Source organism: Caloenas nicobarica, chromosome Z, assembly GCF_036013445.1.
Source record: "Caloenas nicobarica isolate bCalNic1 chromosome Z, bCalNic1.hap1, whole genome shotgun sequence".
NCBI lineage: Eukaryota > Metazoa > Chordata > Aves > Columbiformes > Columbidae > Caloenas > Caloenas nicobarica.
This window is the reverse complement of record NC_088284.1, coordinates 8,914,898-8,929,791: the sequence shown is the minus strand read 5'-3', so window position 1 is coordinate 8,929,791 and position 14,894 is coordinate 8,914,898. Positions and strand designations below refer to the sequence as shown.

Genomic DNA, 14,894 nt, shown 5'->3' with positions numbered 1-14,894 from the left:
GATTAATATCTTCAGATTGAGTATAAAACCGAGTTCTTTCTTGTTCAGCCCCAGTTCCTGTGTTACCTTTTTTAAACAAAAGGTTGCATGGGCTTAAGAAAAATAATTTTAAAATAGATTTGATAGAAATTGGCACAAACTGTGGTTTGAAATAGTTATTTCTGTTCACAAATGTGTGTGTACATATCTATAAGCATACTGGCAGAAATAAAATGAACTCCAGTTGGCATAGACTCAGCTGAGTTTTCTTGGAGGTTTTTATATTGGCTTAAAAGACTGTCAGCCTCAGCCTTGGTAAGCCAGGCTGAATGTAGGCTTTTCAGTCACTTCCGAGTTTATGTGTGAATCTCTAATGGTGATTGTTGTACAGTATTGTGGTTTTGATGCATCCTGATCAGTTTGAAAACAGATGAGGTGATCTGGCTGCTTAGAAATGGTGTAGACAAACCAGCTGACAGTGAGTTCACAATGTTAAGAACTTTACAGCTCAGTTAAATCATGTTTTAATAACAATTAATATATAGGCACCACCAATGTGTTCAGTTAGATTAAATTAATAGTATCCTTTATTTCTTTCAGACCTTGTTGTTTATTCCTTTTTTTAAAAAGGGGATTTATGTATATGTGAAATGGGCTATTCATTTATGGACTGTTTGTTCAGGTTCCCGGGATGGTTCAATGGGTCTCTGGGAAGTTACAGAGGATGTGTTGTCCAAAAGCGACGCCAAGCATAATCTCTCTCAAGTTCCTGTCTATGCCCACATAACACACAGGGCTCTGAAGGATATCCCCAAAGAGAACACCAATCCAGACAACTGCAAAGTCCGAGCATTGGCTTTCAACAATAAGAACAAGGTCAGTAAGATAAGCAAGACAGTTGAAAAGTCCTAAAACTGTGCATGTTATTAGAAGAAGAAAGAAGTAATACAAGTCAAATATACCGAAGAAGGAACTTAATATTTTTTCCCTGATCCTTTTTCATCTTTGCTATATGAGATGGTTGTCTTTATCTGCTATGTCTGCTTCTTCATCAAGTGAATGGAGAAGTCCAGTAGAACAAAAAAAATCATGTTTTCAGAAGGAACGGTTTTCCTGTGAGTTTGATTTTAGACTTGTACCCTAAGGCAGAGGTGACAGGGGGTGTTTACAAGAAGCACATAAAGCATCAAAATACCTCTAGCAGCTTGAATCTCACTCTTGAGTGCTCTTGCTGCTTTCCTTCTTCCCCTTTCATGAAGACCAGCCAACATTCAGGCAGTTCCTGTTTTGATGGCCGAGTCATTACTGGATTGCTCAGCAAGCAAAGTGACTGACACGGGGGGCAGACACCAGTGCTTGCTTTGGTGTTACTGTGTTTGCATTTGACAAACAGTAAATGTTAACCTCCGCATGCTGATCTCTTGTTATTACTGGTGGGAGTAGCAGCTCATCCTCCACTACTTTTCTTTCTGCCCTCAAAGAACAGAGAAGGTCTGAAGCAAAGGTGGGTGTGCTCTCAGAAGCACAGTGTTCCTCTGGGCTTTATTTTTCACTATAGTTGTTAATTACTCCTCTGTATTGGAGACTTTTCAGTAGGGTAGTGCTTGGGAAGAAATGTTTACTTCAGGGTCAGAATCAGTGCGGCAGCTGCTGAAGAAAATTGCCAACTCTAGCTTGTACTGTCTAATAGTTCATTATTTGATTGCCTACAGGATCTAAAATTTTGAAAGTATTTTTTAATTATTTGTTGTTTTATTAATTCTTATTCTACCTGGCACCTTTATGCTCTGTTGCATTCTATCAAGATCAGTATAAAATTAAAATTTATCTTGGTAAGCATGCACAGGATTATGGATGAGTTCAATCCAGAGAATGCAGCCTGCATAGTAGAGAATGTGAGTTTGAGTTTGTAGGGACATCTGTAATACAGAAACTAACTCTCTTGTTTCTCTGTTTGTTTTTTTAACAGGAGCTGGGAGCTGTGTCCCTAGATGGGTATTTTCATCTTTGGAAAGCAGAGCACACACTATCAAAGGTGCTTTTCTGTTCATTGGTGATAAATTTCAAAAGTTACCTAGCAGTTAAGGCTGTTCACTATTCTTCATCTCCTTTAATTGCTTGAAGAAAGAGCAGTGGTATTTGTAAAAGACTTAAAAGCTCTATGTAAAATGAAATATCCTGCAAATTAGAACTTGAGGAGAGAAAATCACTCCTGCCCTTATTTCAGAGGGTAGGAATGCTCTTAACTTTCTGCAGTTCTGGGTTAGCTGAAGTGAACCATTGTGTAGAGTGTGATGGATACTTGATTAGCAGTGTTCGTGAAGGAAGTTGCACTTATTTAAGTGTAATTACAGCTCAAACCTAGACATATCTTTGCTAGTGTACAAGGTAAGCTTTTTCAGCTGAGAGCTGATGCCTGTGTACACCTGCTGAAGAAATAGCAGCAGCTTAGAAAGATGTAAAACAATTCACCAAACTGCCCATTTTCTTTGCATAATATTTGGCTTCAGCCTTTATTATCTCAGTTTGGTTCAGATAAGGCATCCCATCTCCTTCAGGTTATTTGCTGTGGGTCAGGTTGTTACTTTTCTCTAAATGTTCTGGTTTTGTGGTGAACTTATTTTGTAGCCGTGTTTCAGTTTTTTTCACTGCAACTCCCTTGAACATAGCTTACAGAAGTGTTCTATTAACATCTTGCTCTTTTCTCATAACGGGTTGATTGTTAATTTTTTTCTGTTTCCAGTTGCTTTCCACAAAGTTGCCATACTGCAGGGAGAACGTGTGTTTGGCTTATGGTCAGGAGTGGTCAGTGTATGCAGTAGGATCACAGGCACATGTCTCCTTTCTGGATCCCAGGCAGCCTTCTCACAATGTGAAATCCGTCTGTTCCAAAGAACGAGGCAGTGGTAAGAAACTTGTCAAAGGGTGCTTCAAGTGGTTTGCTTGCAGAAGTAGCTATTAAGACTGCAGTAAGATAAGCTTTTAATGAATAGGAAAGACTTTTTGTGTGGTAGACGAAATCATTGGTAGTATATGTAGGTTTTGCTTTTATGCCAGTATTCCTTGAGCAACCAGCAAACCAAACTTAAAAGCAACTCTGAAATATGATAGACAACATTAGTGCTTTTACAATCGAGTAAGTTGTACACCATCCAAATACTACTGAACTTTTAAAAATGAACTGAAGTTTACTGAACTTCTTACTTCTACTTTTTTTTTACTGTCTTACTGTTTTACTTCATCTTAAAGAAAAACTAGTCTTTGTACCACTGTTAATACTGTCTATTCTTGCCTTTTTCTCTGGGAACAGAAAAAAGCTTGTTGTCTGCTTTGAGCTATCATATTGGGAGTCCGTGCTGTCAGTGAATGCTTGTTCTGTAATTTTAAAGCCATGAGTGAGACTCTTAATTTTCAATTTATATTTATTTGATTTAAATATACAAAAGCTCCACTCTTTTTTTAGAAAAAGTTTGCAGGTTGAGTGCTGTTTTCCTTTTATGATGTGGATGCAGTGTGTCCAATTGAATCTTAAACTAGGACCAAGTGTGAGGGTTTGCAGGGTACCTGGTTCCATGAGCTTCTTCCCATACCCTTTATTTTCAAGCATGAGAAGGCACTGTGCTGTGGTGCCCATTTTAAACCATATCAATCCCAGACTAATAAATTGCAGTCCTGTTTAGCTTGTCTCTAGGCATCCATCTCTTCTTTCGGTAACTTATCAAAAGGGAATGCATCTAGGCAAGGATTAGGAAAGTTTTATTTATGTGGTTACTGGAGTCTGAGTGGTGCTATCTAGATAAATGTCAGGGTGTGCTTCCTTCAGATATGGGGGAAGTTTCTATAATATGAGAAAAGGTGCTTTACCAACTCATGTTGTCACCTGAACAACTTACCAGCAAAAGCCCTTGTCCTGCCCCACTGTTGGTGAGGGCTCTGTGGATGTCCTGAAACTGTCACCCTTCAGTGTTGTAGGGAAGTGTCCTGGGTTCTGCTGGGATACAGTTAATTTTCTTAAGAAGCTGAGAGGAGGCACAGCCAGCACAGCTGACCCAAACTAGCCAAAGGGATATTCTGTACCATATGACATCATGCTCAGCATGTAAAATGGGGAAGGTGGCCAGGAGAGGGAATCACTGCTCAGAAGAGGGCTAGACATCAATTTTCCAGGTGGTGAGCAATTGCATTGTGTATCACTCACTTTGTTTTGTTGTCATTATTGTTACTGTTTATTTCTCCAACAAGCTGCAGCAGTACTTTCACTAAATCTGCCCCAGGAATTTTAACACTCACCCTTTGGTGCCTTGCGCTCTCCAAAGGTCCCAGGTGAACACACCTGTTGACAACAGGCTCTGAAGGTGGTGGCCATGGATCCCATCTGGGGTGCTGAACTCTTAGGCAAGTTCCTTTTCCCAAGATTTCCTGCAACAGAGACTCAGGCATGGATTCCAGAAACTCTTCTAAAATAAATAATTGATTCACAAAGTACAGCATAGAGCAGCTTTAGCTTGGTGCTTCCCAAAGAGGCACCATCAGCAGAAAAAAACTTGAAAAATTATACTTCCTCAATCCAAGCCCCCACTCCTTGCATGTCACTCTGGGCCAATTGCAAGATTAGGATCTGAGGTCTCCCTGTTCTTCACTTTTGTCAGGTGGGCCGTCAGTCAAAGCCCTGACTTTTAGTTGCTGTTTTGCACCTACAACTGGAGAAAATAAGTTATTGGCAATAAACAAAGAGAGTCTTCTGTTAGACACAGTTCTGTTCCTTTACTTATCTCCAGGGATGCAGCTCCCCTTATCTTCTACCTTGAAGACCCTGAGGCCCTTTTTACTTAACAAAGCAGAAAGGTCAAAGTTTCACTGCTTGCAGAAGTTATACTAGGCAGACTCATGCTGAGCAAATTCAATATGAGCAGTTTCTAAACAAGTTCCCTAAGAAGCAGTATACCCAATAATTCAGTAAACTAAGGCAGTCTATTCCCTAACACTTTGCTGTCCTGTTAAACTTTCTTTATCTCAACGAGATCTACATTTTTCCCGCTCCCCCCGCCCCCCGCCCCAATTCTCGCTATCCCACCGGGGCAGGAGGAGGAGTGAGCAAGCGGCAACACTGGAGTGTGGTGCCCAGTGGGGGCTGAAATCTTCTGCCTTGAGTATGTGATCATCACTGCTGGGGGATGATCTATGTGTAGGTGGCATCTCTGGGGCATCTCCAGTTCATGTCTGGAGAACAGCACTGAACACAGGCTTTTTCTGTTCTGCATAGTTGGCAGATGCAGATCTTTTTTTGGCATTATCGTAGAGGCACTTAATAACATTAATTAAGAAGATACTGAGTGTTTCAACTTTCTGTTCATCTCGCTGGGACTTGGAGTGGGGCAGCACCTCTAGAAAGTGGGCTGTTTATTGATTTGCAGACTAAAATCTGGGTTGGTTTTAAGTGCTTTGAAGTGTTACCTGAATGTGCTTTCAGCTTCCAAATGCACCTGCTGAACGTGGTAAGTCCACATTAACTTCAGGTCATTAGTGTTGTATACAAAACCAGTTGAGAGAAGCTTTTCTTGCTTAGTAAGACTGTAACTGGGGCTGTTTTTCACCCAGTGCAACCCTGTCTGCTCTACCCGAGACAGCAGCTGATGCTTTTTAGTGCATCTTGTAAGTGTTGCTGCTCTTAGCAGCTGCACAGGGATGTGCAGGCCGTGGACTCTAGTCTTTTGCAGACATCTGCTTTCTGCTCAGCTGGCGTGCAGTGCAATGTTGTGTGCCTGTGACTTGCATCCTGAAGGCAGCAATGTTAATGTAGTGGACAGAGCTTGCGCAGCACAGAATCTGTGTCCACTCCTTGTGTAGGACACGCTGCTGCATCTTCATTTCCTTCTGGGATTTGTAGATCCTCTCTGGCTCTCAGCAGTGAGACTCAATTGCTGACCCAAGCAGTCCAGGTCCACAGGTGGCAGAGTGCTGGGTATGTTGGAGAGCTTACTGTGATCAGTTCTAGCACAGGTCGTGCTTTTAGTTTGATGGGAATGATTAATCTGAGGTACTTCAGGCCCTTAGGAACCAATTGAAGTGCTGTCCTTGAAAGCTTGTTCTAAACGTGCTCTTAGTAGTGTGTACATCACAGATTCCTTCAGTTAATTTTTTTGATTAGAGAAAGATCCACAGCCATTCTGCATTTTGCAGCTTTTTATTAATAAATTGCATTGAAAAGTATATGCCACCTGCTTTCATACTCTATCACCTGTTTCCGTTAAATAAGTGTTCTGCTGGGTTGCTTGTCAAGAGTACTTTTGGAGCAAAAATAAGAAGAGGTCCCCTCTTGTGCCTTCTTCTCATATTCAAGTGACTGCTCTTGCTGATTGCAGAGGGCTTAAAGCTTTCTGCAAGTATTTGCCAGACCCAGGCCCTTGGTGGTGAGGGAAATGTCTCCAGCTTGCTCAGATGCATTTGTAGTTCTCTGAATTAAAGTGGAGATTCTTACACAGATTCAGTAAATCTGCTTCAGCAGGTATGAGACCTGGGACAGTGTTTTCCCACCTGTTAACACCTGCGGCCAAGGCATCACCTCGTATCTGGGGCACAACAATGTGGCCTTGCCTGTTCCAAGTGCGTGTCACAGACGCTGCTGGCTGTGGATGTCACGTCAGGTTGTGGAGGAGGAAGGATAAAGATGTGTTTCTGTACAAAGGGGAAGTGGAAGCTCCCTGGGTGCATCCACACCTCTCTGATGTCGCTGTCATGTTTCCTGCTGGGTGTTTTCCAGTATAAGCTTCGTGACGTTCAGTCCCACTTGGTACAGTGACAGCAGTTGACATGTGGATGTAGTGGGTGTAACTCACTCTTTTCCCCTCCTGTTTGAATGCTTGTTTAGGCTGTAATTCAGTGGTACTTTGGAGATGGCTTAAAGAGCCTTAGAGTTTATAACCTGGTGTCATGTTGTGCAGGAAGGAAAAGCTTAGATGTGGTGGGGTTTAATCTGAGTAGAAGAGTTGTTTGCAGTAAAGTGCTTACACAGAACAAACCTTTTGCACGACAAATAGAGATGAGATGACAGGACATCATACAAATTGTGAATTCCTACATGCAGAATCTCCTCAAGACAATTTTTAATGGACCCTTGTTTAGCTGAGACTTTAGATTTAGATTTTGTGGAAACAAAATGTACTCCTTTTACCCAATTTAATGGCATAACTGAATTGTGCTAGAATGTTTTGTTTGGACTGGAAACTTGTAGCTTCCCATGTGCTGGTCTCACATGGTATTGCTTAGGTTGTAGGATTCCTAGTCTGTTTTCATTGCTAGGTGAAGTGTGGAAAGTGCCAGCTACGAAGGATAAGGTGTGCTTGTGTGGCGATATTTGAGTGCAGATAAATTCAAAATTATTTAAAAGCCTGATCTATCTTAGCAGCAAAATGATGAGTGATTATTATGGTTATATTTTCTTACAGCTCACCTCTTGATCAGCAAAATGCATTTCGTGGCAGCTGGGACAGTAACTTTTCTCACGTGGTCACTTGTCACAGTTTGGCAGGTAGCTGGATAGGGGGTGAGCTCATGGAGGAAACCAATGTGACGTTCTTTCCTCTGCTGCCGTGTACTCGCTCATGGTGTGTTCACACAGAGGCTCGTGGCAGACAGAACAAAGCTGGTCTTGATCCTAAATGGTTTATGATCTTTGCTTATCTGGCAGAGGTGGGGCCTGCTGAGAACAAAGCTTCTTACTATGCACCATCAGTGTAGCTGGTGGCCTCAGCGGAGCAGGAAGTAGTGTATGTAATTGAAGTTGCTGTTTCAGTAGTATCCATGGGATTCATCTGCATTGCTGTGTAGAAGTGGGGAAACTTACGTGTTGTGGAGAATACTAGTAGGTAGTTCCTCTTAAAGAAAATTTTAGACTTCCAGCAGCAGTACGGCAGAGCCAAAGCATCCATCTTCCTTACTGCATTGTGTGTCCCTTCTCTGTTTAACAGGTATTCGGTCGGTGAGCTTCTATGAGCACATCATCACAGTGGGGACGGGGCAAGGTTCCTTGTTGTTTTACGACATCAAAGCCCAGAGGTTCCTGGATGAAAAGCCCCCACGTGCCTGCTATGGACAGAAGCAGAAATTAGGAGGAGGTGAAATACTGAAGCTGACTACTGGGAAAGGCTGGCTGGTGAGTAGCTCGTAGCTGTAGGAGACTCTTTACACAGGAGTGCTGTAGAGCTTGAACCCATTCGTTTTGTAGCAATGGGAACTATTGTTTGAGGTGTATCCCAGTAAAAACAGTGATCATGTAACCGACAACTGTAATCATGAAAAGCAAGAAGTGCTGCAGAATTGCTTTCTGCAAAAGCTTTATGAAAGGGTATTGAATGGTTGGTTGCTTGAGTGTAAGGCATACTGACTGCTGTTCTTATGCACAGATTCATAAATGAACTAGATTTTATATCTTTATATTTTTAAATGTAAGCTAATTCGTAGTTTCCAGAACCTCAAACACAAAATACATAGTCTTCCTTTAAAACTGTGCTACTCTAACATGGAGCTCAAAGTAAGATTTAATGTAATTATGTACAGTTTTAGAAACTGTGGCTTCCTGAGCTAATGCCATGACAAGCACTGGAATTCGATTTCCTGTGTGTTATCATAAAGCAGTTAATGGCTTTGTCTAACTTTCCTACGTTATGTTTTGTATTGTGACATAACTTGAAAAACTAATGAAACATGATATCTTTCCCCCTCCAATGTTTGGCCCAAATGTCCTCAGAAAAAGCTTTAGGACAACTCTGGTATCCTCAGGTTGATCTGTCTGAAGCTTCAGGCAGCACTAACAGAAAAGATACCTTTTTAGGCTCTGGAAGCTACCTTCTGCTTTTGTGAAATAAGGTTTTGGGTTTGTTTGGCAACAGTAACAATCTCAACTTTCCTTTAACAGAATCATGATGAAACCTGGAGGAATTATTTTTCTGACATAAATTTCTTCCCGAATGCTGTTTACACCCACTGCTACGACTCGTCTGGAACAAAACTCTTCGTGGCAGGAGGCCCCCTTCCATCAGGACTTCATGGGAATTACGCTGGTCTCTGGAGCTAATGATAACTCTTTATAAATGGTGATCTCTACACAGATTTCCACTTTTCTTTTCCTTTTTTGTAACAACAAAATTGTGTGATGCTGTTGGTTTCTGATTTAAATGCAAGTTATTTTTTGGCAGTCTTCTATCGGTCTCCAACATTTTTGTACATCTTTTTGAACCAGTTTTTTGCTTTAACCTCCTTGATCCTCTATATGAAGGGTTTTTGAAATACCTTTTTATTGTATTTACTCCAAATGACTCTTCCCCCACATTTAGGCTATTTTGGCCATGTGCCCCCTCCCCTACTTGCTGTGAGGTGGGATTCCTTTCTTATAGAGTAGTTGCTCCTGGGCTTTCTGTGAAAGCCTAGGGGGTGTGTGTGTGCAGGTACTTTGTGTGAGTTACATTACCTGGAGTGAGGACTACTTGTAATTAAAAAATATTAAAAATATTTATAAGAGATAAACTACTACTTTATCTGCAGAGCCTGGCCCTGGCCTGGGTTGATGTTATTTTTTAAAAGTACAAGTCTAATGACACAGTTTATACATAAAGGAATATGGTAGTTTTAAGCTGTATTCATTGGAGCCCAGGGGTTGATTGCCCAGGGGTATTGCCCATCAGGCCCAAACTGCAGAAGTGCAGGAGGTCTCTAAAGTGCATTTGTATTTGAACTGTAGTTTTCAGCAGTGCCAGGAGCTAAAATTTGTCTTCTGTTCCTTCTCTGCCTGTCCCAGGTATCAGCTTGCACAACTGGACTTTGCGTAGGCCATTTTGCAGGGTGGCTGTTGAAGGGTGACGTTGGATTTGGGGCCTGCAGAGGTGCTGAGAGGAAATGGGGGTTAGGGACATGAGTGTTCTTGTCATTCAAAATAGAATAAATCTATCTGTTTTCCAGATGAGCCAAGGTTCCTGTGTATGCTGCTGTGGTAGCTCACGGGTTCTTCATAAACTTCCTAAAACCCGCAACCTTTTTTGTGCCAGGCTAAAATGCAGGACTCCAGGGTGTTCCTCCTAGCCTTCTGGCATGCACCAAAATCTGGGCTTGTTACTGACGCCTCTGTCCTCTGCTGGGATGAATACCTTTTCCCTGCTCCTGTCACCTGTAGAGCAGGGTGTGCCTGTACCTCACTGCTTTGGTGCCGCACGGGCAGTTGGCTGAAGCTGAGAACAAAGGCTGGGACATGCTCTGTTCTCGGGTCTGTGCTGGAGATCACAGCCACCACTGAGGAGTAGCTCCAGTCCCTCACACAGTTCCTGCCAGACTGCCTAGAGCCAGTCTGCATGTGTCCTTGCAGCCCCTCTCGTTCTGGGACTCAATATCTTCATCAGTAACACCGAGCAGTGAGGCTCAGGCTTAGTTTCCAGTTGGTAGTGGAGACTTGGATGGAAATCCTGCAAGGAATGCAGTTCCCTCTGCTAGTTATAAACCATGGGTTAACAAAGGAGCTCTACAATTTTAGAGTTGTTCGTTGTTTTTTAAAGACATTGTAATGGTGCCTGTGTTGTTTTGTGATGGCAACGTACTGGTGTGGTCATTCTAGGGGTTTTGAGAAGTGGAAGTATAAAGAAAAAAAACTAGGTGAAGTATGGCAGGCTGTGTATTTCTAAGATTACTCCTGCAGCCACTGTGTAAGATCACTCTGTCACAGGGAACACATTCAGCTTAGTTTTTTTTTTTTTTAATTTGGGCTTGGTTTGAGATGCTGCTTCTTTTTTTATAGAAACTACACACTTGAGTCTACTCGTGTGTCCTCCAATTCTGCTGAAACAACAGTTGCTAGTTAGGCACTTAGCATCACTCGTGCCAAAGGAGGACTCCTGGTCTGGAAATCCTAGCCCTGATGTTGAGCTATTAACTGAAGCATATTCCATGTCTGGGTGAGGGGACAGAAAAGGTATTTTTATGGACTGAGCTTCAGCCTCCAAACACAGAGGCTGATTTTTCTGCAGTCTCTAGGTTACTGAAGATGTCACCTTGGCACCCCTGGAAAGGGTGTCCCTCTGCTGATTGTCATCTCCTGGAGCACTTCAGTGTGTGGTCCTAAAGCCTGGTAGTGTGAGCGCCCTTTTCTTCCCTTATTTTCTGTATAGGAAGCTTTAGAGAGCTCTCAGAAGAATCTGGACAATGATGTAAAATTCCTCAAGTCTCACGTGCTTCCATCAGTTCTGCTTTCAGGGTGCCCTCTTGCAAAGATAATTCTCTTGAGGAGGGAGCCATCCTTGTTGCTGTGTGAAAAGCCTCGCAAAAAAATGGGAACAAACTAGATAGCACTGCAAGCACGCAAACAAATTGAGCCAGAGAGAGTTTAATTTCTAGCCTATTTCAGTGGTTTTAAATACTTGCAGGGATACAGGTGTTAAGTTTCAGAATATTTTGTGGTTGGTCATATGTCAGTTTGGCCCAGTCAGTGTTAGGAATTGAGGCAGAGAAAGGTGCTGATATTCCAGCTGTCCAAATGTGATAAGAGAAATAAGAGGAGAAGCTATGTTTTCTGGCTTGATTTTGTTGCCCTACTGGGCTAGACACCAGAATTGAAATCCAGGATCAGGGTGAGGAAAGCAGGGGTAGGAATGGCTGTACAGCAGGGAATCTCTGGGCTGTGTATGGGGGTGAACTGGGTGCACCCCATTATTCAAATGGCAGATACACCCCCATTGTGGATGGAATTCTGTCTGGTGACTGCACTTCTGTAGCTCGAGCAGCTCACTGTGCCCTGCTGAGACCCAGTGGCAGGGACATTTTCAGACCATTTTATCTTTTCCCATGTTTCTTAATGATTTCTCTCCCTTGCGCTTTCCTGCCCTCCTCAATGTTCTGTTTGGGGTTGTCTCCTCCACCCCGAATCATCCCAGTCTTTACTGCAGCAATATTGTACTTGGAGAGGTGACCTCTGTCAAGCAGAAATGGGCTTGCTGGCATTTTGTCAAGCCATACTCGAGACCTTCAATTTGCTTTATTTTAAAACTGGGTAGACATTTGGGACTGGCTCAGGCTGTGGAACTGGGCAGTTGTCCTTGCACATATTTGACTGATAGGGGATTACACAGTAACAGTCTGTTCCTGGGGAGAACAGACTCTGGTTTGTCTCACGTTAGCCACTTGAAGGAGAGAAAAGAACTTCAATCATAACAGACCTTCAGACTTTTCTTCCTGCTATTGACATTTCAGATTTGTGGGATCTTTCGTGCTGCCCAGTGAGTGTAGGAGGCAGTTAATCTTACTGCTCAGCTCTTTTCAGTAGACTGCCATGTTAATTTGGGTATCTTTAGGTATTACATTTTCCGTATTCATAATCAAACTAGTGACTTAATTATGGGTTTGGTAATACACAGCTTGTTAATTACTGCGTAGCAGCCCCTCAGTAACAACTAGGTATTATGTGATGGACATTGCTAAGGAAGCAGAAGCTTCTTTGCAGTGTTAGCTTGAGCACAGCAATGAGGGTGGTGCTCACCCTCTTCGCCAAACACCTTATTCCTGGTAATTCCTCCAGTTTTCTCCCTTGTACAGTCAAGTCAGACAGGGAGAATTGCTGGTGCACTCCTTGGGTGCTGTAAACTGAGTCCATTTGTTTGATTCCCTCCTCAGTGCTGCTGGTGTTAGTCCAAGGTGAGTAAATTACCAAAGAATAGTTAATAGGTGTTTGTTCCTAGTTTCAGTTGTTTATTTTCCACATAGATTCATTTTTGAGATTCATTGCAAGAGTGCCCAGTGATCTTACTGGACTTAGTCTGTCCACAAAGGTTATGTTCATGTTGTTGACTCCTTTATTGAGGGGGACTCCTGAACTTCGTTATGGGGATATATTTGCTGCCTCCATTTCAAGTCCTTGGCAGCTTTTTGTATCTTAAGGATTAAGATACTTATGTATCACTTATTCTTCTCCAGAATTTCATCCTCTTCCTTCAGCCGAGCACTTGCTTTGTATATATTTTGCAGCTGCAGAGTTAACAGATTAAAGTTATGATCCAGCTATGTTGAGTGGTGGTTTGGTGTCTTAATTTCTGCCCCTCAGCTGAGAGGCACTTACTGACCGTGTGAACTGATGTCCCTCACCTGGTGCAGATGGGAAATAAAGCAGGCTTGCCTAGACCCTTCACGGAGGTCACCTGTTTTGTTTGTTTGCAAGAAACCAAGAACAGACGGGCTGTCAAGACTACATCTTGGCAAAGCAGCAGCATCTTTCGAGCAGCCAGGTGGGAGCTCTGAGACCTGTTTGTGGTGGTCTGATACCCTTATTTTCCATAAACCCAGTTGTCTGAGAGGTTCATAATTAGCTTCTGTTGCAATTGCTGCTGCGACTAATAGCAGTAGTCTGAGCTGGGGTGCAGCTCGTTCCTAGGAGCGCTGTTGCAGAGCTGCATGTGATGCAGCGGAGCTGATCCTGTCACCAGCCTGTGCTGGCCCTGGGCTCCCACACCGGCCAGGCACATGCTCTCCAGCTTAAAGCCAGGTGAAAATCCCCATACACACTGCTGGCCACCCCACAACCAGAGCCCATGGTGTGACCTCAACTCAAAATGCATTTCTGAGTGTTGCAGTGCCTTCAGTAACTTATTCTAAAGTCTCTGAAGCACAGACAGCAGGAATTTGTCCAGGTTGCAGACAAGGGGGAGTGGAAAGGAGAATACAACACATCTTGTCTGAAGGAATCTCCTGCATATGCTCTCCCTTGCCTCTGCAGGCCAGCACTTTGTTGTGTGGTGAGGGTGGGCAAGGAGGCAAAAGAGAAAAGGCGAAAGCCCAACAGTGTTTGGTGTTGCTCTCAGGACTCCTGAGGAATTTAAAAACAGAGGGGAGAGTTCCTGATTGCTCAGGAGGTACTTGTGAAAGGGCTTAATCAGAAACATTTTCAGAGAGATCAAGTAGATATCCCTGTCATTCTTGTTTCTCCATGCTAATTTTCAAGGATTTAAATTAGAAAGTACCTTTTTGCTTGTGATGCTGCGTTTCTTTGTCAAAACCATGTGGTATTTGGCTAATTAAAAGAATGCTCTTGACAGAAAGGAATCTTTGCAGTTAAAAATTGGGTGCCATTTTCTAACAGCCTTTCCCTCTAGCACCCTGGTGCCAGGAGGATGCTCTGCAGAAGTGCACACAGATCTAAAACAGGGTGCCGGGGCTGGGAAAAACATGAGCTGCCCGACCATTTCTGTACCCAAAAAACCACCAAGTAAAATACTTGATTGTATACAAATTCTGGTCATTAGACTGAAACTGAAAGGGTATGTAAAAACCCTTGCAACATAGTGTGATACCTCTATAGTCCTAGATTTTGATTCTTTGACCTAAGAACAAAAATCTAGGAGTCAATACATTGTTTTCTTAGGAACTGCTTTTCTAGATGCCCTTATTAAAAGGGAAAATTCAGGTGCTGAATCTTAAAATCTCATTAAACTTGTACTTTTTATTTGCCCGTTCACCTGGTCTCCTTTTCTTTTCAAGGCCTCCCACAGTCTCAGGGTATATAAATCACTATGACTCATCCAAATAATACTGAAATGGACCAACCAGAGGTTAATGTGCCTTCCTCTTCTGGTACCTTGATCTTTGTAAAGTTATCTCAAACTCATCACTGCTGGGTACATCCATTGTCTTTTTCTAAGATGAACATGTTGAAGTTGCAACAGATTTGTACCATTACTTGTGACCTGTTCCGTTTGTTGCAGGATGTGGTGTAGACACAAATCAATGCACTGGTTTGTCTTGGGATCAATCTTACCTGTGACATTTATCAGTGCTTGCCTATATGTTAATGTGTACACAAATGCTGGATCTTCCCCATTGCCTATGATGTACTTGTATATGATGCACAAACTTTTTATAATGTGCGGTGATCACAACTTGTTACCTGA

General features: G+C 42.6%; 1 protein-coding gene across 1 annotated transcript in view; it reads left to right on the top strand.

Moving 5' to 3' along the window:
* DCAF12 (DDB1 and CUL4 associated factor 12) overlaps window positions 1-14,446 on the top strand; it is a 29,988-nt gene extending 15,542 nt beyond the window's left edge. Inside the window, exons 5-9 of the mRNA XM_065657033.1 lie at window positions 662-855; window positions 1,949-2,014; window positions 2,723-2,885; window positions 7,947-8,131; window positions 8,894-14,446. Of these exons, the coding sequence (XP_065513105.1) occupies window positions 662-855; window positions 1,949-2,014; window positions 2,723-2,885; window positions 7,947-8,131; window positions 8,894-9,052 (767 nt within the window). The 3' untranslated portion in view covers window positions 9,053-14,446. The remainder of the gene's footprint in view (window positions 1-661; window positions 856-1,948; window positions 2,015-2,722; window positions 2,886-7,946; window positions 8,132-8,893) is intronic.
* The last annotated feature ends 448 nt before the right edge of the window (window positions 14,447-14,894 follow it).